Source organism: Manduca sexta, chromosome 14, assembly GCF_014839805.1.
Source record: "Manduca sexta isolate Smith_Timp_Sample1 chromosome 14, JHU_Msex_v1.0, whole genome shotgun sequence".
NCBI classification, from domain to species: Eukaryota; Metazoa; Arthropoda; class Insecta; order Lepidoptera; family Sphingidae; genus Manduca; species Manduca sexta.
In genome coordinates, this window is record NC_051128.1 from 12701638 (window position 1) to 12725722 (window position 24085).

General features: G+C 34.0%; 4 protein-coding genes across 5 annotated transcripts in view; 2 read left to right on the forward strand and 2 right to left on the reverse strand.

The window, feature by feature from the left end:
• The first annotated feature begins 1655 nt into the window (after positions 1–1655).
• LOC115445258 (60S ribosomal protein L27) lies at positions 1656–3980 on the forward strand. Of its 2 annotated transcripts, none has more exons than XM_030171473.2 (3): positions 1656–1861; positions 2206–2435; positions 3755–3980. In XM_030171473.2, the coding sequence occupies exons 2-3, from the start codon at positions 2217–2219 to the stop codon at positions 3938–3940; spliced, it is 405 nt and encodes a 134-aa protein (XP_030027333.1). In that variant the 5' UTR covers positions 1656–1861; positions 2206–2216; the 3' UTR covers positions 3941–3980. The 2 variants fall into 2 exon arrangements, with proteins under 2 accessions (XP_030027333.1, XP_030027332.1); XM_030171472.1 differs by having other exon boundaries at positions 1796–1938.
• A 773-nt stretch (positions 3981–4753) lies between these two features.
• On the reverse strand, positions 4754–10944 carry LOC115445243 (dynactin subunit 2). The gene is made up of 9 exons (XM_030171449.2): positions 10784–10944; positions 10509–10711; positions 9911–10046; positions 9360–9466; positions 8999–9115; positions 8492–8567; positions 7967–8125; positions 7275–7371; positions 4754–6489 (listed from the first exon to the last, which is right to left on the reverse strand). The coding sequence occupies exons 1-9, from the start codon at positions 10817–10819 to the stop codon at positions 6308–6310; spliced, it is 1113 nt and encodes a 370-aa protein (XP_030027309.1). The 5' UTR covers positions 10820–10944; the 3' UTR covers positions 4754–6307.
• A 388-nt stretch (positions 10945–11332) lies between these two features.
• On the forward strand, positions 11333–13876 carry LOC115445244 (B-cell receptor-associated protein 31). Its single transcript, XM_030171450.2, has one exon. The coding sequence runs from the start codon at positions 11494–11496 to the stop codon at positions 12166–12168; it is 675 nt and encodes a 224-aa protein (XP_030027310.1). The 5' UTR covers positions 11333–11493; the 3' UTR covers positions 12169–13876.
• A 2628-nt stretch (positions 13877–16504) lies between these two features.
• Positions 16505–24085, reverse strand: part of LOC115445249 (venom carboxylesterase-6) — a 32364-nt gene continuing 24783 nt past the window's right edge. Inside the window, exons 6-10 of the mRNA XM_030171464.2 lie at positions 23154–23322; positions 21944–22128; positions 19276–19426; positions 17963–18086; positions 16505–16798 (exon numbers count right to left, since the gene is read on the reverse strand). Coding sequence (XP_030027324.1) covers positions 16606–16798; positions 17963–18086; positions 19276–19426; positions 21944–22128; positions 23154–23322 — 822 coding nt within the window. The 3' untranslated portion in view covers positions 16505–16605. The remainder of the gene's footprint in view (positions 16799–17962; positions 18087–19275; positions 19427–21943; positions 22129–23153; positions 23323–24085) is intronic.

Genomic DNA, 24085 nt, shown 5'->3' on the forward strand with positions numbered 1-24085 from the left:
AATTTAGTCGCGAGCTGCGTCGTAAAAGTCCTCGTAGTTGGGTATAGTGACTAACTTCAGGCCGTAAAGTATGCTCAGCTGTTCTCGTGTCAATGACGTCGTCCGACTGATCCACAGGTACAGGATTGTGCAAAACCCAAATCGGACATTTCTTTTAAGTAATCTGTAACATAGTCAACATAGATGTTAGTAAAACCAAAGCGTACAAATGTTTCTGCGTACACCAGCGCGCGACCGCGTGTACATTTTGTACAAAATACAAAACAATGTTAATATTTTTGAATGTCACAGCCCACGTGTGTTTATAGGTCTGAAGTTTGCTGCGCTGCGCGGAAACGGCGTGCGCACGGACTAACTTTCGGGTTGTTACTGTTAAATGGTGATTTACCTAGCCATTATGTTATTATTTTATTTGTTTTTTTTTTTTCTTTTACTAGAGTTGTGTGGTCTTAGTATTGGGTATATTGTGATTTATTTATACCGGTAGGCTAAAGCCAGCACGCTGATCCTGATTTCATTAAAGAACTATTTATATATAATAATCGTAATAAACGAGACAGAATTATATTATCTTAACGTCGATATTAGCATAAACTATCGACATTACAAAATACAAATAAATATTAAATAATTTAAAAAACAAGAGGTTGTTAAGGCAGCTTTGTGTTAGTGATTGTGATAAAACGTAAATTATTGTAAATAGTTTGACGCGCGTTTATTTTTACAATAAAAAATAATAGTATATAGGTATTTTGAAATAAATAACCAAGGCATACTTATCATAAATTAATGTTACCGTAGTTAGTTCAGTCTTTCTGTTTGTTCACTCATTAAATACCTATTTTAGGGTATCGAATGTTTTGTCCGCGCGCACGTCGTGTTGTGTAACGTGTAGTACCTCCTCGGAAGTCGTTATTACCTGTGTGTACGTGACAATGTTTTATTTTTGTATTTTGATAAAATTTGTGTAAATAATTTTCTTATTTTATTGATATTAAACTCAATTAATCGAGTGTTGTTGTTTTATTTTGCATTTTTCAACAGAGATTTTTGGGTCACTTTTTTTAAGTTCGAGGAAGTTTTGTATTGCCGATTCCTTACAATTTTGGTGTTGGTGCTCTTATTTTATTTTTGCACGAACTTTAACTATTTTTGACAAAGCGCCATCTTTCGGAAAATGCGACATTAAGGTTATCAAGTCATAATAATTATAGATGGCGCCATTTGAACACTAATATAATATCTAGACCACACGATCCGATGCTCTGTACCTAGAGTCGACAATGATTTGCTTTGCGAAGTACCGATTATTAGGCATGCGCACGGTCGTAATAACAAATTGAAACCGCCAAATTACTTGTTATCTAGAGGTTGTAAAGGAATGTCGGTAATGTACGGTTTTTTTCGTCTTAGTAGAATTATTTACAAAACGCGAACTGCTAACTTTTAGGAAAGTATCTACGTAACCTTTACATTTCCAACAAAGAGATTGAACATTGCAAAACATTCGTGAATATTGTATTATAAATAATAACAAAAAAAATATAATATAAAAGTGTGTAAGTTGTTTCATGTAATTCAATATAACATATTTCAAATAAAACGTTGTGTACCGTCCTATATTTCTTAACTTTGTTTATTAAAAACTAGCGGTATAGAGACCAGCCAGTTTGGAATTTTTCAAACCAGCTGAATTTAATTCGTCTAATATGATATTTGTTGTCCGAACCCTACCAAAACTGATGGTCTGAAAATACTACTAAAATTACCAAAAAGTAAAATACACCAAACAGCTGTCAATTTAATTAAATTTGTAACATAGCAACACCGGTTCTTTTTTATGTCAACGGGTAAAGGGAATGTGAGTTTCGTGTAATGTTGAAAAATTATCTTAAAAAATCTGTGAAATAGCATATTAAATAAAAGGAAAGAATACACGTATGTGAAATTCGTAACATATTTATTATGCCGCCGTGAATATTTTTCGGTGCTATGGAGAAATTGTTGACCATAATTAAGTTTATAGTTGGTGTTGTTCCAACAGTTTTCAGTGTATATCTTTCGAGTTGTTTATGAATTACGATTTATTACTATTGTACACTCGTGATAGCCCGCGACAAATGCGCTTTATCGCAATTACAAGGTGTAGGAGAGTGGTGTTTTGTTGGAAAACAATGTTTGAAGGTTAGTTTTTGATTCCCTCAGATCCATCCAAGATGGGTAAGATTATGAAGCCGGGGAAGGTTGTGCTGGTGCTGAGCGGGCGCTACGCCGGCCGCAAGGCGATCGTGGTGAAGAACTACGACGAGGGCACGTCGGACAAGCCGTACGGACACGCGTTCGTGGCCGGCATCGACAGGTACCCGCGTAAAGTGCACAAGAGGATGGGCAAAAACAAAATCCACAAGCGCTCCAAGATAAAGCCTTTCGTCAAAGTGAGTACACATTGTTTTGTTTGTAGACTTAGTATTGTCAGATAACGTGATATAAGGTTGGTAACGTGAATTAGTGAAGTCGTCTTCACAGGTAACCAGCTTTGTATGCATAGTTGGGTTACGTCTCGAACTGGAGTACAAGCAGTATTGTGATATTTTTAAACATTCGAAATGTTTTAGTTCTAAAACTTTGCCACAAACCTTGTCAAGATTGTTAAGATTTTTGACATGTACGAAAATGCTCACATGTGTATACAAGTGAAGTATAGATGTTAACTTTTATCAAAATGATTTTTTGAACATGTTCAAGCACTCGAGTCATGTTAACTTGAAACTTGAACTTTAAACTGTGTCCATTGAATTGACCATGAAGATGAAGAAGTGCATACTATTCATTATTGTCCCAAATATTATATCTGATTTCCTGGTGTATTATTTGCTTGACAGTTGATGACTTTGACAATGAAATGAAAGAAAAAAAAATCATAACATGAGTGTGGTAATATCCAAAAAATGTGTTTTTCCATGTGTAAAATTTTCATAAACATAAATCATTTTAAGAATGTTTACTGAATAATTTGGTTAAACTAACTATAATGTAACAAGTTCTGCTAAGTATACAATCCTTGAAATTGTACTTTAATTATTAGCTTTGATTAATTTTGTCCTAAACATATTTGACCATATTTTAGAATTATTCTTAAGTCTTTAGAACCACATATAAATTGTATTACTTAACACAATGCCCCAAGCAACATACTGTGCTAACCATATTTTTAGAACCTATCTGAAATTTATAATAGATATAGAAAAAAAATAAGCATAATTTTCTACAATATATTATCTACTTTGGTTGTTTAAATTTTTTCAAGTATATTGTTTAGTTAATTTCATAATGAATATTTGAGGGATGTCTCAATCCACAGTATAATTTATTTAGTGTCATTGAATGTTTTACTTAAAGCAAGCGTTACTCATTCTGGTCTGTAAGAAAAATAATTTACTGTTATACAATTATTTTAAGCAATGGAATTTGTGAATTTATAATGTGACTGGGTAATCTATTTTGAATAAATTAAACATCAATAATTATGTCACGAGTTTGGATATAAGAGATTTAGACTTTACTTATATCTAAAATAACAAAAGCATGGCCCTTTATTACAGCCACTGGTACATGTGACCAAAACAAAAAAAAATTTTTTTCCATATTTTGCCTCCCTCTAAAACTGATGTCCGAGGTGGACCGCTCCTCTCAACCATGCTACACTACTGGCCATACACAAATAATTAATATTATATAAATTGTATCATTCCAGGTTGTCAACTACAACCACCTGATGCCAACCCGTTACTCGGTAGACTTCAGCTTCGAGAAGTTCAGTGCAAAGGACCTGAAAGACCCCGCCAAGCGCAAGAAGCTGCGTTTTAACACAAGGGTGCGCTTTGAAGAGAGATACAAGAGCGGTAAGAACAAGTGGTTCTTCCAAAAGCTTAGGTTCTAAGGTGTAATTTTAAAAAATAAACATTACTTATGTAATGCAACTTTTGTTTTATTTATTGAAATCTAAGCTCATGTCTATCCTTGAACACATACTTAGCCCATTTCATTATACAATTATATTATGCTCAAAGATGTGAGGTAGGCAGAGATGCCATATTTGTTTGTAACATATTTGCCAAGACCTAAATTTGCCATGAGGAGTTGACTTAGTCAGCTGTGCAAAACCTTTGATTCCCCAACTACCATAATTAGACTATTGCGCCGATTTTAGGAAGCTAAAATTATTAGTTGCGCGGCTATAGCGCACTCGTTTTTTTGTATGGATTTACCTTACCACACGACGGTCACGTTGCAGCCGCGCCGCATTTAGCGTCAAATTGAATACGCTCTCAGGTTTTATTTACTTAAGCGTCGTATGCATTGTGGCAATTGTTTGGATTTGCCTTGCCGCGCAACGTTTTTGAAGGCCTTAGTCTATGGGCGCCGCGGGAGAGTACAAGGGGTGCTCATGAAACTCCCTGTCCGGAACAAGTCACTGAATGACATCCGGAACTTTGGACCATAGTTTTATAGTTGAGGATACAGGAATACCCGTGAGATTTTTATTTGCATAAAAAATATTAATTTAATTTTATAATATAGTAACTACTAGTAGCGTGTAGATATCAGATGCACCCCCGTAAAAGTAATCTTGGAGGCGCTCATGGCCCCTACATTGAGGTATAATAAGAGATGTTAATTCCAGTGGCTAATTTCAGAGCAAATCTCGCCATATCGAAGATTAGTCTCATAATTTTGATGAAATAAAAAATAATTTTAGCTACACATGATTTATTTAAATAAATTATCTTCTCTTAAGCAGTCTATTAACAGAGAATAAGATATATCCGTAACTTATTATAATGAGAATGATTAATAAAAAGCATTGGTAATAAATATGAACCGTTCTGTATTTAATACATTATTTAATTTCACGATACTTATTTCCTTATTGAAATGGTATGAAACAATTTACTCGGTATTTTAACAATAAAATCACGAAAACTTTTGTAAATATAATTAAAATTATCAATGTTACGGATCATTTTACCATATTCAAGAACAATATATTATAGCTCTAATCAGCTTAATTTCTTATATTTCAATTAGGGCCTATTTCCTTTTAAATTTAGCAAATTTGAACCCAGTTTACCACTGGCCTTGATTTGCCTTAAACAAGGCTTGCATTATAATTAAAAAATGATTTATATGTATGCTAACTGAATTTAAACGCTAAATTAACGAGTTGTAAATTGTAAACTACACCGTTTTAGTTCTTTGTGAATTTTGTTATTGGCCCTTATTTACATTGCAGAACAGTTGGGTAACTTCTTTTTTATTACTAACGGCTGTTTTCAACAAACGATTTTAATCTCTTTCATCAATCCGAATCCGAGAATGAACCAATCAAAATAACTCAAAAAAAAAGTAAGCATGTCAAAAAAAGCTTTGATCTTATTGGTCCATTTCTGAGATAGATTGAAAGCGATTAGGATCGTATATTGAAAATGGCGGTATAACGATTATTTGAAATTAGATTGAGTTATTTAAAAATGACCCTTATATTTTGTTTCCCTTTGCTTCAGTGTTGGATAAATGATTCATATTTTAGTATGTACAATATATTCTATAACTTATTTCGTGAGATGACATCAAAACCTATGTGCAGTATGGAATATTGCAGATATGATTTTAAGAATAAAATCCTGAATCCATCGCCTGATATATGATTATGAAACATAGTGCGAATGAGGTTAAAACTATTATAATATTAATGATACAGGTTGCTGTTTAGTATTAATGCATTTCTTATTTTTGAAGTTCAAGTAACTATATCTATATATGAGTTTCGATAGAAGTGACGTTGATCGTTTTTACTGTTAATACATATCATTCAGACTTCCACAAACATTCGATTATATACGCGATATAAAAACAAATCGCTATTAACGTTAAAATATAGTACACGCCACAAAAGTAGAACATGATGTGGAATCGCGAGATAATAAGTGATGCGACCGTGTTGCATTTTGTTCAAAAATATCGATGTGCCGAGTCGACAAAACTTAATCGGTGTGACTGCTGCGAGGTATCGATTTACGCGTTTCACAAGAACACTGATAGTTTACAATAAGTACCAAATAACTTGAAGCTTAGCTAATCAGAAAATTAGTCGCAAATAAAGACCAAATAAAAGAATTTAAAATGTACTTTACGGTACAATAAAAATCTATCAATGTCAAATCGATTAGCAAAACAAATCTATCGATAAATTGATCGATACTGTCGACTCGACATGCATCATGTAATAAGTGTTAAGCCGTATTTATCACGCTGCGGCGATTTTCCCGATCCTCTCGTCCAGTTTCTTGATTTCCTTCTGTAAGCTGTCGACGTTGAGAGCGAACACCTCTTGCACGCCCTGCAGCAGCTCCTTGTTGTTTTGCACACCGCTGGCGATGGTACTCTGTAGCGTCTCGAGCTCCGTCAGCGATTTACCGAAATTACTCGCTAGGAAAAGAATAAATAGTTATCTACTGTCCATCAATTAAAATCTAGAAGACGCAATTTTCAGCATACAAGAAAAAAAATATTAGCGATATCATAGAATTTAAACATCAACAAATTAAGCCTAATATGGCTAAAAGTTAAAAATGAGTATAATTTTTTATATTTGGTATAGATTTTTGTCCATATTCTAAAATTTGGTTTCATTAGATAAGGACATTTCAGCCAGCAGACGGGAGATATGTTTACAGAAAACTAATAAAAAATTTGTAATTACTAAGGAACTATGTATTTTGTTTTAAGAATTAGAGAACTTCTTAAGGTGGTAGCTCAAGGTCCATTTTCATACATTTTGTTTCGGCTTTAATCTGGGTAACTAAACAAGTATTGGCAAGTAAAGAATTTAAATTCACGTCTAGTTAGTGATTGAGAAAAACGTAAAAATAATTAATAATCATGGATATTTCGGCCTTTAAAATTTAATATGACGAAATTTTAAAGACAGAAATATCCATGATTATTAATTATTTTTACATTTTTCTTTCAACTGCGAGAACTAATCACTAACTAGACGTGAATTTAAATTCTTTACTTGCCAATACTTGTTTAGTTACCCAGATTAAAGCCGAAACAAAATGTATGAAAAAGGACCTTGAGCTACCACCTTAATACTTTTGAAACTAATATAGCTTCTATGTAATATGTAATTATTACAGAATTGGCATACACAAAAAATATTTTTTCTAGAAAATGATTTTTTGGTTACAACAGAACTTTTTTGTTATTACCTTGATTGTGAAGTGCTTCTAACGCCTCCATGCGCTCCAGAATCTCGGAATGTGATATGCCATCTATTTGCTTCAACAGTTTGTGTAGTTCATTCACCTATTTATCCGATATAAAAAAATACTATTAGTCATTTCCAAGTACAAAGCAGAGTCTGGCATTAGAGGAAGGTTAATATAATAACATTTTGTCAAGTCCAATCAAGATGGCAGTTCTTCACACACACATTTCCATAAGTATTTGAAACAATAACAGGGTGTGTACTACTATACATAATGAGTGTGTGGTGGTGTAATCGTTTCATCTCTTTCTTTCGCGCACATCGTGCTTACTCATGACGTCACAATATTATTGCTTTTATTTTTAAATTTTTTGACATCCTTTCGTTTCATCAACTTTCAAAGGATTTTGATCGTGCTTTCTACCTTAGATTGTAATCTATAAATATAAAAATGAATCCCTATTTCCCTTAGTCACGCCATCACGCGTGAACGGCTGGACCGATTTCATTAATTTTTCTTTGTTGTGTTTGTTATTGTCATGAGAAGAATCTTATGAAAGAAAAAATTAAGGAAGTTGAGCAGATCGTTAAAAATGTAAGAAAAGTTAATTTCAACGATTGACAGAATGCAATCGGGTCAGCTAGTGTTTGATAAAAATATGAGTAAAATAGTCTAATTATCATCCAGTATACCTTAGCGTCAACTTCAGGATCGTTAGGTTTGACGGCGGCCTTGAGCGCGTCGACGTTGGCCAGCAGCGCCGTCACCCGAGCTTCAGTAGCGCCGAGCTCACCGCCACGTACCAGAGCCGTCTGCGCACATAACGTTGCTGCCGCGCCACACAGCGTTGCCTGTCAAAATATAACATAGGGCCTTTGTCACAATTTTCAAGTTCTTATAACAGTTATCGTATTAAACAGGTAATGTTGATAGTACTCATCTTATTACCATTTATTTAGGAGTATAGATTACAGTGGGGCTTTTGTATTTGGTCGGCTTATACATTTATGTGACGAATAGCAGTTACTCAAAATGTGAAACACATTCATAATGTCGCAATACGGTACTGACTAGGTCTTGTAACCATAGCTGTAAACATAAATACAAACAAAATATGTGTTATTTGAATTTTTTAAAAACTTTAATTTAAATTGTTAAAAACTTTAATGGTTTTGAAGAATTTTGTTTTTTTTCTAGATTAGTTTTATGTTACAAACCTGTCCTGTAGCAGCTTGGAGCCTTCGGAATGCCTCTTCATCTCTCACACCTGCAGCCTGTTCCAGTTTATGCAACCTAACAATAAAAATAGTCTATGATTACCTTACCGTTGTTATATGTTGTGTAGTTTGATATGTTAAATGGATTTTTTTTATATAAAAATTTAGTCTGTCAGTATTTTGTTAAACTAAGTTTAAGTTGCTGTTGCTTGCAGCTTCGCCCGCATGTAAAGTCATAGACAATTTTAAAACAAATCATTTAACAAAATGAGATTTGAAAAATAACATTTATTTCCCATGGGAGCAAATTACCATAATAAAAAGTAGTCTGTGTATTGATCCAGGAATTGGTCCATCCGTGTTCCAAGTTTTGTCTAAATTTAGTCACCTGTTTCTGCATTTACTTCTAACAAACATTCAAACAATTTCACAAACTTTTACTTCAATAATATTTGTAAAATTAAAGCATATAAATCAATTTTTAGAGAGATAATGCAAATAAATCACCTGTGTTCAAGCTGAGCTATCCTTGTGGTCTGTGCAAGACTCACTTCAGGCTTCAACTTCAGATGCGCTGTTACCACACCTTCTTGCTTCTTCCTGCCGTTGGTTAACAAGTATTCTCTGCAAAATATGGCACACAATCAATAAACAGAACATAGTTTGGGTAGTATTTCCTATAAATGATTTAAATTCATAGATTATTAAACAAATTCAATTAAATGAAACAAAAATTATCTGCAACTGCCATCTCTAAGAGAGAAAATACCTTCTAGATATCAATAGTAACATTTTTTTTTTAAAACAATCATTTGGCATACATTAAAAGATTTGTTAAAAAAATCATGAATATTTAGTTTTGTCTTACTTTAGTTTCTCTGCTTTTGGATCAACCAGTTCTCCTTCTTCTAATTTTAGTTCTTCCAAAAGTTTCTTAGTGGCATTGATTTGAGAAGCCAATTTTATGTATTCATCCTGCAAAGTTAAGTTGTTTGTACAAAGATTTAATTTAAATAGAATATTGCATTACTTTTGTATTTATCTATCAAAACATAGGGTAATTTCAAGGAGCAATACATCACTTATAATTTTCTTAAAATAAATTTCAGTTTGTGTTTTGTTTACTATAAGGAAGCAACTAAACTATAAATACTATAGAGTCTAATTCAGATAGATCTATTATTGCCAGTAATAATCATATGCAATTATTGCTAGTAATTCGTTGAATATTGATCAAGACACATATATTTTGTTAGTGCAGGGGAGAATTGACTCACCATTGCACCAATGTGCACTATCATACAGGGTAACTTTTGAAAGCAATGAGTATGATTACTGCCTGTCTGTTGTCTTCACTGATAAAAGTGATATGTTTACATAACTGGATGAAACTGAAACTATCCTACAATTTTAAGTTACCTTTTCACTCTCAGTAGCCTTGTTCTGCTGCTCAGCGACTTGTTCAAGGAGCTCTGAGAATTCACATCTGAGGCGGTTGTAGCGTTCCAGGGGAGTTTCAGGGTCACCTTCAGCTGCCAATTCCCATTCACCAGCCCTAGTATCAGAATAATTACTGAGAAACTTAAATGGCAAACTTAAAAAAAAAATTATTGTAACCCTATAACAACCCTTTGTAATACATACATTGTATATATTAGTCACAATGTAGACTATAATTTAGAACACAGCAATAATGTACACATTAAATTAAACAATAATGTACACATTAAATTAAACAAAAAATGAATAAGGTAATTCATTCATTACAAAACTGACTAATTCATTATTACCAAAATGAATATCAATGCCTACTAGTCGAACTGCAGCCATGGCAGCCAATCTCCACAGAGATCAGCTAAGTACGCAGGGGCTATTATAGTGTACAAATGCATGCGCAAGACACAGGTGCACTCTTTGTTTCTTGACTCTCATCATCTAGTGAGATGGCAATCTGACTTGACTTGAGAGATATCAGGATAAACGGCTTTAAGTGCTATGAATATCGATGAGTCCGTACCTGTAACCGATCCTAGACTTCCTGCTCAGCCTGTCGGAAAAGTCCACAGATCCCGTCAAGAACTTTCCCTTAAACTTATTGAAAGAGTCTTTCACAGACAGATGCAGTTGCTCGATGCTGTCATTCTCCTCTTCCTCAAAGGGCTCCGGCTGGTCCGCTTCCGGCAAATCACCCGTCTCGTACACGTCGGGTTGGTCATAGGCCTAACAAAATTACCGATGATTATGCGCTACGCAAATCGATAATTATGACAATATTTACACTATAATACTTACTATGCCGGGGAGATTCTCGTATTTTGGATCAGCCATGTTAATATTAATGTTTTATTCTATCGGAATTGTTTTACTGTAAGAATTATTTTCTTCTTATTTTGGCCTGTAAGTGACGTCACTCAACAACGGGATTCTGTCAATTGTCACTATGACATCTATATTTTTTAATATTCTTGACATTTTATATTTGTTCGTGAAAAAATAATTGTAATGAGATATTATTTTGTTTTATCTAGGTACATAACAATTTTATATCTTTGTCGTCCAATAAAGGAACAGCAAATAATTTAGTATTTTGAATATCATATTGATATTCATTCACAATAAAATCATAAAGAGAACATAACGTGTCGAAATAATAGGACGGAATTTACTAGTTTCTGTTGCAAAAGTAAATAATAAAATATTATATTAGTTAAATCAAATTAATAAATAAGTCTTTGTTTATTAAGTTTAAACGATAAAATACTTTTATGTTTAAAATCGCGAATTGCGTAAAATTTTATTACATTCCAAAATATATTTTTTTTGTATACCACAGCATACCGTTCAAAAACAAATAAGACACGTCATGCTTGTCATATTTTCGGCCTTTGACTTTTAATTTTGAGTCACCGATATTTTCGATTGGAATAATTTCCAAGTATTTAGTCATACGTTCAGTGGCGTTGCCGGTAAACACACGGTGAAGTAAGTAAATAAGTGCAAAAATGAGTCTACAGTGGACAATTATTGCCTCATTCCTCTACGCGGAGATAGCCATCGTTTTGCTTTTGACTTTGCCGATAGCTAGTCCGAGCAGATGGCAGAAGTTTTTCAAATCGAAGTTTCTAGCTTACATAAGCGGACAAGCGCAGATTTACTTCTTGATTTTGATCGGTGTTTTGGTGCTATGCCTCCTCGATGCCATTCGCGAGATGCAGAAGTATTCCAACATCGAGCCGTCGGACCATCAACACCTCGACGCGGAAATGCAAGGTAATATGAGATTGTTCCGTGCACAGAGAAACTTCTACATTTCTGGTTTTGCGCTGTTTTTGCTCGTCGTCATTCGCCGGTTGGTGCAGATGATCTCGGAGTTAGCAACTTTGTTAGCCCAGGCCGAAGCGAACTTCAGACAAGCACAAAGCGCGACCACTACCGCAAGGTCCCTTTTGGAAAAGCAAGGCGCCGGCGACGAGCAAAACAAGAAGGAAATTGAGGAACTAAAAACTCAAATTTCAAATTTGGAAAAAGAGCTGACCAGAGAGAAGAAAGACAAGGAGGCTGTGAAATCTCAGGCTGAGAGCCTTAACAAGGAGTATGACAGACTGGCTGAAGAGCACAGCAAGCTCCAGAAGAAGATAACAATCTCTAGTGGCGGCGATTCCAAGAAAGATGAATAATTCAATAAGTTTTTAATACTTTTCATATAATCAAAGCATTTTTGCATTAACGCTATGAAGCTACTCTCTAATTGTCATAAATATAATACATTACAGATTATATCATACAAACATGAAGGTAATATTTCTCAAAATCAAATTCAAATTGGATTGATAGTTAAAAACTAATATTTTCATGGATATCAATATCTTTGGAGGTATGATAAAAACTGTTGTGTTGAAACAATATTTACATCTAAAGATAAGTAATCAGTGTACTATAGTTACACCTATAATCTCATATGAAATCATGTTGCAATCTGATGATTCACTAGACATTGCATCCAAGAACAATTAAATGTTTGTGTGTCTGAGATAGATATGAACCATGATGAATGCTTGAAAGTTTTGCTCTATAAGTTTGATGTCAAGTTTATAATTAACAGTAAGACCTATGTATGCAAAACTAAAGTTTATATTCACTTAAAACATCAACATTTTCAACTGTTTAAATTTCTTTGAGGTTTGGTGAGTCTTAAGCATTTTATATATCTATATTTACCTCAAGCATAGCCATAAGGCACTCTTTTCAATGTTTTGTGAAAAGTCAATTTAAAAGTATAAATTGAGACCTAACATTATTTATGGAAGAAATGTATTTTTGCACTATAGTTAGGGTATTAAAAAGATAAATTGCCTTATAATCACTGAATGCTATGAGTAGTCCCTTAATATTATAAAATATTTACTGTCATTGTTAATTGCAAGAAGAAGAAGGCATTATTATTAGTACTTTAGTTGTAACAAAAAGTCTGAAATGTAATTTGATTAAAACAGCAAATATAACATTTGCTTATGTTTTTTTTTATTTATTTTGTATTTTTGGTGCGAAAGAAGAAATTAGTAATAAGAATATTTTTAACATGGCATTTAAATGGAACATTAAATATTTTTAATTTATCTGTTGTTATGATTCAGGATTTCATAGAATGTCAAGTTTGCAGGATAAAATTTTATACACTTTTAAAAGTATTTACAATCTAAATGTTCAGTACATTTGTAATATTAAATAACTTTGTTTCATTATAAAAAAAACTGACCTCCAAATATATCAGTGTTTTCCAATATTGCTTTTAAAGGCTTTATGATTTTTTATAATAATAGTTATTATAATTCCAACTTGTTCTGATTAATGTGGTTAAAAAAATCCATAAAATTCTCAAACTATTTTAAATTAAGAACTTCCCTTTTTTGTTTTTTTTCCTTTGCATGTTACAAGGGTGTTATATTTGTAGTACCAAGATAAGTGAAAAGGTGTGTGATAAGAAAATTCTAGGCAGAGGTGTAGTAATGAAAGATAAAAATATGATATAATTATTATAGTTTGTTTTTTAATTTAAAGGAGTTCTTAATCCGGGACGATTTTGTTTGGCGCCTAAATAAAAAAATGGATTTGTAGATTTTCTGTCTTCATCTGGGCTCCATAAAATTAGTGAAAAGTATAAGACCTTTTTGACCAGATTAGAAGACTAACGAACCAAGATTAACGTCAGGCTGTGCGTATACTTTGCATTTGCCAAATTTAGTTGCAAAATTAAAAAACAGACTACAGTAAACATAGTTTTTTATTTCTATAGGTTCTTAATTCTTTGAGGCATATTAAGTTGGTGTTTGTTGTTCCCTATGTATCTAACATTTTGTGTGTATCAAATAAATGTGTTTCCATTTATTAGTGTTTCCTTTGTTACTTTGTTGACATAAGTATGTGTTTAACAGCCTACTTTAATAAAGATAATGCGCAGTGGTCCGAACAAATAAACAAGAATATACTAAAATATCGTCGTATTTATGTACCTACAGTCTACACTAGTTGTGAACCAGTAAGTTAAAGTATTTATTTACATATTTCTACACAACTCGCATAAATAGGTTTTTTTTTAATTTGGAGACTATTTCCACTGTCTGATATTTGTGGTTTTTACAACTCTGCTAAACCATCCATTAGGGATTTAGGGGGAGAGATGAGCCACGAACGGGCTCTCGTGCATAGAAGCACCTCATCGCAGGTTTTAGTTGGTATGCCGTCATAAAATTAGTAGGGAACTGACCTAAATGACCATTAGATTACATCTGGTTCGGAAGGCCGGTGAGTCCAACATAACCATTCTTCCGCTCCCCTGGTTCAAGAATGGCATCCATAACATGGATTTTTACTGCGGGACAAAAAAAAGGAATTAAGGGATGATTCTATCAAATTAAACAAAACATTAGGTTCCAATATTAAAATATCTAAATCTAATATATCTATCTATACTTATAATAAATCTGTAGAGAGGTCAATTCTGTACATGAAATGTAAGTATTTCCAAAATAACTATCAGGGGCTGATTAGGAATCGACACTGATGCAATTAGTAAAATTTTTGTCTGTCTGTCTGTCTGTCTGTATAACCGTTATAGAAACAAAAACTACTCGACGGATTTTAATGAAACTTGGTACAATTATTTTTCATACTCCTGAGCTGGTTATAGTATACTTTTCATCACGCTACAATTAATAGGAGCAGAGCAGTGAAGGGAAATGTTGGGAAAACGGGAGAAGATACTCCATTTTTTAAGCTTCCGTCGCGTGTGCAACCTTAATGGTTAAAGCTACACAGAAATCATGTATGACGGAAATGTTCTCCTTAAAATTATATAAAAAATATCCCACGACAGCATATGTCTATCTTTTATGGTTGACTCACAATAACACGTGTAACTCCCGATAACTTAGCAGTTCGAAGCTTTCTCATTATATTTGTCTACTCTTACGTTTATAACACTCTTAGTCATCCCTAATTAAAAATGTTATCATTATTAAATATTCCATAAAAAAGAATCATAGAAATCGGTATAGCAACACCAAAGTTATACATGAAATACGCTAATAATAAGCCATCACGCGTGAATACTGAATCATGCTATAAGGATTATTTTTGTATATATATAAGGTCGCGAACGCACAGGCAGGCGGCTTGCTTGGCACCTAGAGGCTAGCGAATCACCTAGCGAGTAGCTTCGTAAAATGAACATTCTCGAACGTTCGCGACCGGCTCCATATTTGAAGTCTGAAATCCGCGCGGGCGAAGCTGCGGGCGGAAGCTAGTAATAAATATAAAAACTTATTCACCTAGTACTACAGCGCCGCCAATTGGCGTTAATAATGTTTAAAATTGCAAAATTAATCCGATTTGGTTTATAAAATCCCTACCCTGTTAAATTTAATATTTCCTATCTTAGTATTTTCTCACGAGTCAACCTTTATTAAATTAGTGTAAAATTTCTTTCGTTTATTTACGCAGCAAACAATAGCTCATTGCTAACTAATCATATGCAAGATTCTGCGAAAAGTCCACGTCATTTGATTTTTTACCAACTTACATTTTGATGATATCACAAGCCATCTCAGTGACGATAACTGCTAGCATACGTGTCCAAAATTATGGCAGCTATTTGTTAATATTGTATGTAATTTCATCATTAATAGAGAATGCTTTCGATGATGTGTTACTGAATTGCGTGGAGGATTATGATGACTGTTTACTGTAGCGCTGTCATGCTCGTAGTGGGCTTCTTTTTGATTCCCAACGGAAAGAGTGTTGTTGTTGTACCAATCATTATTGTTGTATCAATTAGAAATAATTGTTGTTGTATCAATTATAAATAATTAAAATAAAACTAAAAACTATTTAACGGATTTTATCGCGGTTTTTTATATTATTATTTTCTCCCGACGTTTCGAAGACTTTGCAGCCTTCATGGTCAGGGGGGGGGGGGACTGAACGTCGAAACGTCGGGAGAAAATAATAATATAAAAAACCGCGATAAAATCCGTTAAATAGTTTTTAGTTTTATTTCAATGTCTAACATTTGCGTAAACATAAGAAATCATTATAAATAATTAAGTTAAGATTATATTTTGAATTTTGTGCAATTAGGTAGGTAGTCAAATTTAACGCTCCCTTGGTCTAGTGCTGCTACATCGCGAGGTCTAGGATTCGATATTCAGGTTCGGAGACATTTCGTGTGGGTTTCTCCAACCCTCGAATAGCTCCGAAAGATGTTATCTCGGGCAGGAATAGTGGTCGATCGTAAAACCTCAGCTAGATCAACACTGCAAAATGTCTAAAAACGTGTTTAAATCTTACAGTGGGACAACGGTGAAGAACAAAATTTTAAACTTTTAATTAGTTTTTCATTGTCTCATCGAGTTTGGTCTGTTCAAAATCAATTAAAATTCATGACCTTACCTTGAAGTTCAAGAGTCGATAGATTTTCGTGGACTAAAAATTATCTTAAAACATCAAAACACGACATAAAAGAAAACAATTTTATTAAAATTAAACGGGACACGACATAATTTTCAAAATTATGTTCCACATAAAAATATTTATAATTAAGTAGGAAAGCTTATATTTTACAATTCATCCTTAAGATATACGTGATATCTTTCATTTTCAATGAAACCCAGGTTGTCCCAGAAAGATCTTTGGCCGAAATCGGAGCTTGATTTGAATTCCGCTTTAGTTGGTGATTGGATTTCGAGGTAGCTGATTTCCTTTGCCCCGGCTGTCATAGGGAGCCATTGAGCGTTGCCGAACTTCGGGACCCTGGAAGAAAAGTTATATTTTTTTGCCATCAGAGTATACAACAAAGAAATTAATTATATGTAGCCTTCGCAAGTCCACTGCAGAATATAGGCCTCTCTTAAATTGAATCATTGCTTAGTAAAAAATATGGCGGAAGTGAGTTGCGAGAAGTGGACTTAAAAAAATATAACGTGTCAATAGATATCGCGGGAGAGCGGCGTATCGGTGTGTTTAAATATAGGAACTAAGTAGTTATGAATAATTGTGTAGAGGCCATAAACAAATACTTATGGCCGGAGTCAAGGTAGCTGATGTAATTATTATGCAGTGTAAAACCCATTCGCATACGCCGAGGTTAGATGCCACGGAAGAAGCATTACGCGGCCAAAGTTTGGTACCTCCAATCTATCTATATTAATATATTCCATACTACTATATGACGCAGAAGAGTTTGTTTCATTGAACGGGCTTGAATTCCAGGATCTACTTTTCATAATAAATAATGAAACAACATACTAGTTTAAATTTAAAGACTAATTTTTATTTGTATGGATGACAGACTAGAATTAACGCGCCATTTTCTATATTATGTCAAGTTGACACATCACTAAGGCGGATAGATAGCACTACTAAATCGATTTTAAATATATTTTCTCTATTACGAAGCTACATTACTCCTGAGTGCTATAGGTTACTTTTTATCATGGGAAAATATTTATATCGCTAAAACCTTTTCACACGGGCGGAGCCACAGAAAAAAGCGAATAATTAATATATAATCTGTTTTGGTGCATCTCAAAGACTAAACGAAAGTTCACACGTTTCAAATGCTTGTCTTTATAGGTGCAATACCTTATAATACCATGAATTATTGAAAAATTAAATTACTGCATTCCTTGACCAGAATAATTTACTAACATTTATGTTTTTTAAACAGCAATAAACCTACGCAAATACCAACAAATCATTGGTTTACGCAGATTCGCACACCAGATCTTCCTTCCCCATTTTTCTTACCACAAACAATAGTTATACTATTTCGTATGAAGCATCAAGCAATATGAGGACCACTTCACGCAAGGCAGTAGGTACAATAATTGCAGAAGATTTTATTCTCTACAAACGGAACAGTCTGCATTCGTTCGGAAATATCTTTTTTAAAATAAAATAAGGACTTGTGATTACCCAGTAGATGCGTAGCTGTAAACCATGTCTAATAAAGCCTCAACCATCTGAGCGTCTTCAGCCGTGGTGACCTCCATGTGGGGGAATTTGAATATCCTTAGAACGTCGTCAGCGTGGCACACTCCTGAAAATGGTTTTGTTACATCTAAATATATTATTATACAAAGCATACACAGTAAAAACTTGCTTATAACAACATTGAAGAGACTACTAAATTTGGTTTCGTATCTTTAACGTAGTGTTGTTATATTCTCTTCGAGTATATCCAATAGACATAAACAAGTTACCCTTTTTTTATTACATATTTGACAGGACTTTGCCATTTAGGTGCTATGAAGTCTTTGTAACTGATTTCTACTGTATTTTTGTTTGGGCGCGTTTACTTCGTTCTTCTTTCACAAGCAAGAAGCTAGCTTAGTATAGAGCACTTGATAGTCCATGCTACTTTTTATTCTAAGAACGGATATTAACACTGACGGAGTGGAGACAAAAGATTGTGTTTGTGTCGTACAATTATTAAATGTTAATTTTTAACCTTCAAATTTGTTTTTTTTTTACTATACAGTATGTACGTAGGAGGATGATTGCCAAGCAAAGTAGCGACAACAAAATAAGAAATATAAGTGGTAGAATTATTGTTTTATTTATAAGCATTTTGATAATATTAATTCTCACGGGCAGAATCACGGGTCCACGTAGTCTTGTATAATCCTAAATCCAGAAGATTCCCGAAATTAAGGAAAGATTACAGTCTTTCTTCCTATTATAATCCCGTTGGGATCGGAATTCCTCTTATCCTTAATACAAGCTTTGATCTCTAAGTAGGCTTTACTCGACTAAACACATTACATGTCAATGAAAATCAACTAAGTCTTGGCAAATCAGTGAAATGATTGCAAAGATCTTCATTAATTCAAATGCGCTTTCACATACTTAAATATAAGTTAGGTGAAGGTGGCTTTTGGTATAATAATATCTCCAAGGGACATATAACGTTGGAGACAACCCATTGGACGATTAATCATAGTTTTACGTTGTAGGTACGTAAGTAATTTAGCTTTCCGTTTTCTGACATTTTTTTAAAAATTAATCTCAACTGTGTTTTTGTATACAACAGCATCATGTCATGACAAATGACAAAATACTACCTACCTTGTATTATGTTATATACTACTGTGTTACTTTATTCTGTCATAATAGATACAAGAGAGGAAATAAACAAATTTTTGAATCATATTACTGTAATTATTCTCTGTCCTGCTCATCATGTATTTATAAGAGAGGAAAATAAACAAATTTTTGAATCATCATACCGTAGTTATTCTCTGATCTGCTCATCATGTTTGAAAGACTGACGGAGCCGCTGTAAGCATAACGATACACGTACGTCGGCTGGCCAGACTTCGCTGCGTGGATTTGAGCCAGCCTGCCCACGTCGGCGACGAACAGCCTGTCGCCTAAAGCCTGGAAATAATTATTGTTTTATGTACCATGAATAGGCTACCAACTTGCAGAAAAACACTTTACAACTGACACTGGTACTGCTGGTGGTAGGATATATTTTATATTCGCCCGGATAGTGACCACCGTATACCGATGTTAAAACCCGCCGTAGTGGCCCACGTAAGTGTGTCGCGTTCCGGGATCAGACTATATATCTGGTTCCAACAGGCCGGCATAATTGTGTCGACTGTCGAGGGGTAACCATCTCTCGTCAGTAGACATTCTATTGGACCTCACTCTACTTACCATCATGTGTAGTGGGGTCAGTTTGCTGTGCCCGTATGAATAAAAACACTGAAGTCTCTTATAGCGAGGTTTAGATAAGCAAGAAAACTTGCAAAAATCGGCTTCCGCAAGCGATTTATATCGTGCAAACAATCTAGACAAGCCGATTTTCGCAAATTTTGAAGATTTTAGGGCGCGTTGCATGCACGTACCTATAGAATTATAGCAATATTGTTGTGTAAACGCATCTAGAAATAGTTGCGTGATATATTGCTGAGAGAACTTGCTAATCTAAACTCAGCTTAACTGCCAGTTTCTTAGTTGACAGTAACAAAATTAGTTTGTCAAAATCATGCTGTTTTTTTTTTCTTTTATTACTTTCATTTCGTGGCGATTGTGTTTTAGTAATGATCTTTAAAGCCGTTACTATTACTTTGACAGTTAAAGAAGTTAGTCGTGAGTTATTCATCAGTTACATGGTGTTTCAGCAACAAGTTGACAGAGTCTCCGTGAACCCCTATTATTGTTTATCGTTTCACTATTGTGGGAGTATACAGAAATAACTTCTGTCTAGAAACTTTAAACAATAAAAAAAAAATCAGAGTTGTCTAAATACAATTAGATGTTTCATAACATTTTTACGTAAAGCAAAATTACGGAGTGAAATGCGAATACAATTTCATCCCGGTACTTGAATCAAGCCATTTTCTCGACTTTCATATTTATCGGGAATAATGTTATTGCTCGTAAAACCTCTACATTGACAAGGTTAATCGAATAAGTACCTATTGGCTAGGATTTATGTTATTGTTTCGCGTACAAAATACCTTTAATTTGACAACATTTTATGATAGGTGGTAAACTGCTTCGCTGAAATCTATACTACTAATGTATAAAGCAGTAGTGTTTTATTCGATTGCGTATCAGAGGAACTACTAAATTGATTTTGAAAAAAATATATATACAGCCACATTGCTCCGGAGTGCTATAGGTTACTTTTTATCCCGGGATAATATAATGCGTGACTTGTATCTTTTTGAAAACGGGCTGAGCAACGAGTAATCACAGATATAAGAGAATTTAAGTATTTGTTTTAAAAAGTATTTGTCATAATTAAAAAAAAAATCTGTTCTTGTTACTTAAGTTTTTTTTTGTGAATATAGATAAAAAATCGATGGATAAAAAGGATAGACTTATCGACTCCGACTTATCTGTAATGAAATACGAAATAATATAAATCTATTTTTCTTTAGTTATGTATATATGTATATTATAAAAATGTTTTAGATCAAACTTAGGTGTATTTTTTTTTTAAAGTGTCTCTTTATTACCCAATGAGTAAAAACCTTGTTCGGATATCAATGTGCTACAAAAATATCTCCCAAGTCACACAGCAGTATCTGCATTAGCAAAATATTCGAGCTCTTCCAAATAGATTGTAGGTACGAAGACAATGTTCTCGTGAGAACGCTTGGCTTCGCACAATGACTACATTGAACCCTTTTGATATGGCTTATGAGCAACTGGGGAGGGCTACTTCGGTCTTTTACTGCGCCCTTGCATTTTATACCATGTTCGCAAACCGAAATGTCCTGGTCGAATGTTTAGTAACATAAAGCATACCCAATGCAAAAAATAACTAAAAACTCACAAGATAACAAAATTCGCAATGTCTTTTCTAGTTAGTTTATAAACCAAACTACTGAACTGATTTGAGTTCTGAGGTACCAAACATAAAAAATTAGACGTCGGATTGATAACTTCCTCCTTTTTTTTTAAATCGGTTAAAAATGTTAATTGACACGTTCCTTGATTATATTGAGTGTGTGTTTTTGTTATATAAGTTAGTTACAAATAGCTTAGCTTTAGGTTAAATTACATTCATATTTAGGTTTTTATGCTTGAGGGTTTTTTTATCTAGATTTTAGAACTGCAAGAATCCTGTTCATGTTTCTAAAAATGGAATTAGGGGAGGCAAAAAGAAAATAGTTTATAACCAGCACAAAATAAAGAAGAATCGATAAACATCTCATTCGTCAAAATTGGCCCGATAGGAACGACTTTAGAGTGGCATAAAATGGATACATAAGGTGTTAAAATTATTACTCCTTCTTATTCGCCGAAATCGGATTAAAATACCGTACTTAGTAAAGTGGATGAATACATACATAGGGTGTCAAAATCATTACCTCTCCTTCGCCATAGTTGGACAAAAAGACCGTACTTAGAAAATTGGTCTAACGAACCACATACCTGGACCAAATATTTGTACGTGTCTTGGCCAACTGGTTTCCCGCCAAGGTAGTGCTGTTTAATTTTAGTTGCCACTGCAGACCGCATGTTCAGAGGCAAGGTATCATTGTACTCGAAGATGTTGCTCGCCAGCTGCTCCCAGTTCGATTCCAGCTCTTGGAGTAGCACAGGGTCTGTCTGGTATACTGTAGAGATAAGTAATTTATGAAAATATGTTATTGCATTTCGTAGTCAATCTTTCAGACTTAAAAACTGGGCAGGTTTCCCACATTTTCGTATTTAGTACAATGAGGGATTGTATTTTATTGTGAGATATATAATTAATTTTTAAGACAATGATTCCTTATATTTACGCGAACATTGAAATAAATTAGTTTTCGGATTTCATCGCGGTTTTTTACAATATTTTAATTTTCTTCCGAATTTTCAGCCTTCGCGGTCACGGGGTCTACTGAGGTGTAGACTGTCCAAAAAGTCAATGTAACAATATTTAACTACATTTTACAATTGCATGATCAATTTCTTAAGAGGAATGGTTCTGTAATGTGAAGAGGAGTTTGAGATAACTATACCAAACGAGTTACTACAGCCGATTCATTCTATAAACAAAATTGTACCATGACCATTGAATTGACGTATAATCCTGACCGTCTCACTTACAAAAATGGGTAATATCCATACTAAAATTAAACACGTAAGTAAGTTTGTCTTTTCTTTCACGTCCAAGCCATTGAAAACCAATTTCGGTGAAATTTGATACTGAGTAAATTGGAACGCTAAGATAGGATATCTCAGAACAAGATGCTTGTCATTGTTCTGAGTAGGATATAAGATACTTTTTAAATTTATTTGGTAAAAACTGGCAAATTTTGATGAAATTTGATATAGAGTAACATGGAAACCTAAGAAAGGTCTTCTTTTGAAAGTTAAATAACCACCAAATAAGAAAAAGTGACTACAGACTTCAGCCAGTTAGGACTATGTGCAGTCAGCATACATTTTCCCTCCTTTCTACTACTTTGGGTCCTGCAAGCGGAGCTTGAAGAACCAATTAAGCAGGACGCCTCAACTGTGTCCACCGTCCTGGCATTATCTCTTGGCGGTCGACGTGTTTTTACTCTTCACTTACCATCATGGTTGTAAGGTTTCATTGCCGTGCTCCGATATAAAGAGTCCAAGAACAGAAGCTAGTTTAACTAAAACACATTACCTGCAGCAGGATACAGTCCTTCTTCAGATGTAACTGAGGTTATTAAAGGCACGTTCATCATACTGCCAGCGATGGCGGCGTGGTATGGGTATTGGGAGAGGAATGGCTCCCGTACTCCCGGCGCCTCCACTGTTGGTGTGAATGGAGTGAACAGGTGCACCTTCCAGTCCTAGGGAATGATGGAAGTTCAGGTAACAATTAGTAATGATTCTGTGTTGGTGATTAAAATTAACATCTATTGCTTAAAAGCGCAACCAGTTGTATTTTAAATAAGTAGATAGATACAATATACCTAAAAAAATAAATGCGTAAAAGCAGTTGGTTATGTATTGACGTCACACATTCATCTACTATAATAATTTCGATACTTCTGAATTATTTGTCTTTTACAAATAAGTGCAAATCCATCAAAATTGCATCATCAAGATATTTGGACGTAGTGCAATCAATGAATAAAGAAAGCATCGAAAGAAAGTAATTGAGTATCGCCATAACAATTGCCGCATCTGTTATTTTCTAAGTAGGCACTTTAGAAACAAATAATTGACTGTTTCAAGTCACGTTATTGGTCAATCATAGTCTGTCAAAGATAGAGTCACAATCTAAAAATTGAATTTAATGAAGTCACGTAATGCAGGCCACAGCTTTTGGCTGGTTTGAAACACAAACGTGTTTAAATCAACCCCAATTGTACTATGTGGTCACAGAAGTTACTCGTAAATCTTCACCAATCTTTCCACAAACTTTAACGACTTTGCCCTACATAAATCTGGTGTAGTTATATGTATTTTATCACTTTATTTACAATCATTGTCTCTATAATAGCAGTAGGAAGCCGTAAACGATATTTCTACGGCGAAATATCAACTAGGGACTCCCGAGGTTAAGTATGTTATTTATTGGCTATAAATTAAGGTTGGTATACCTACTAG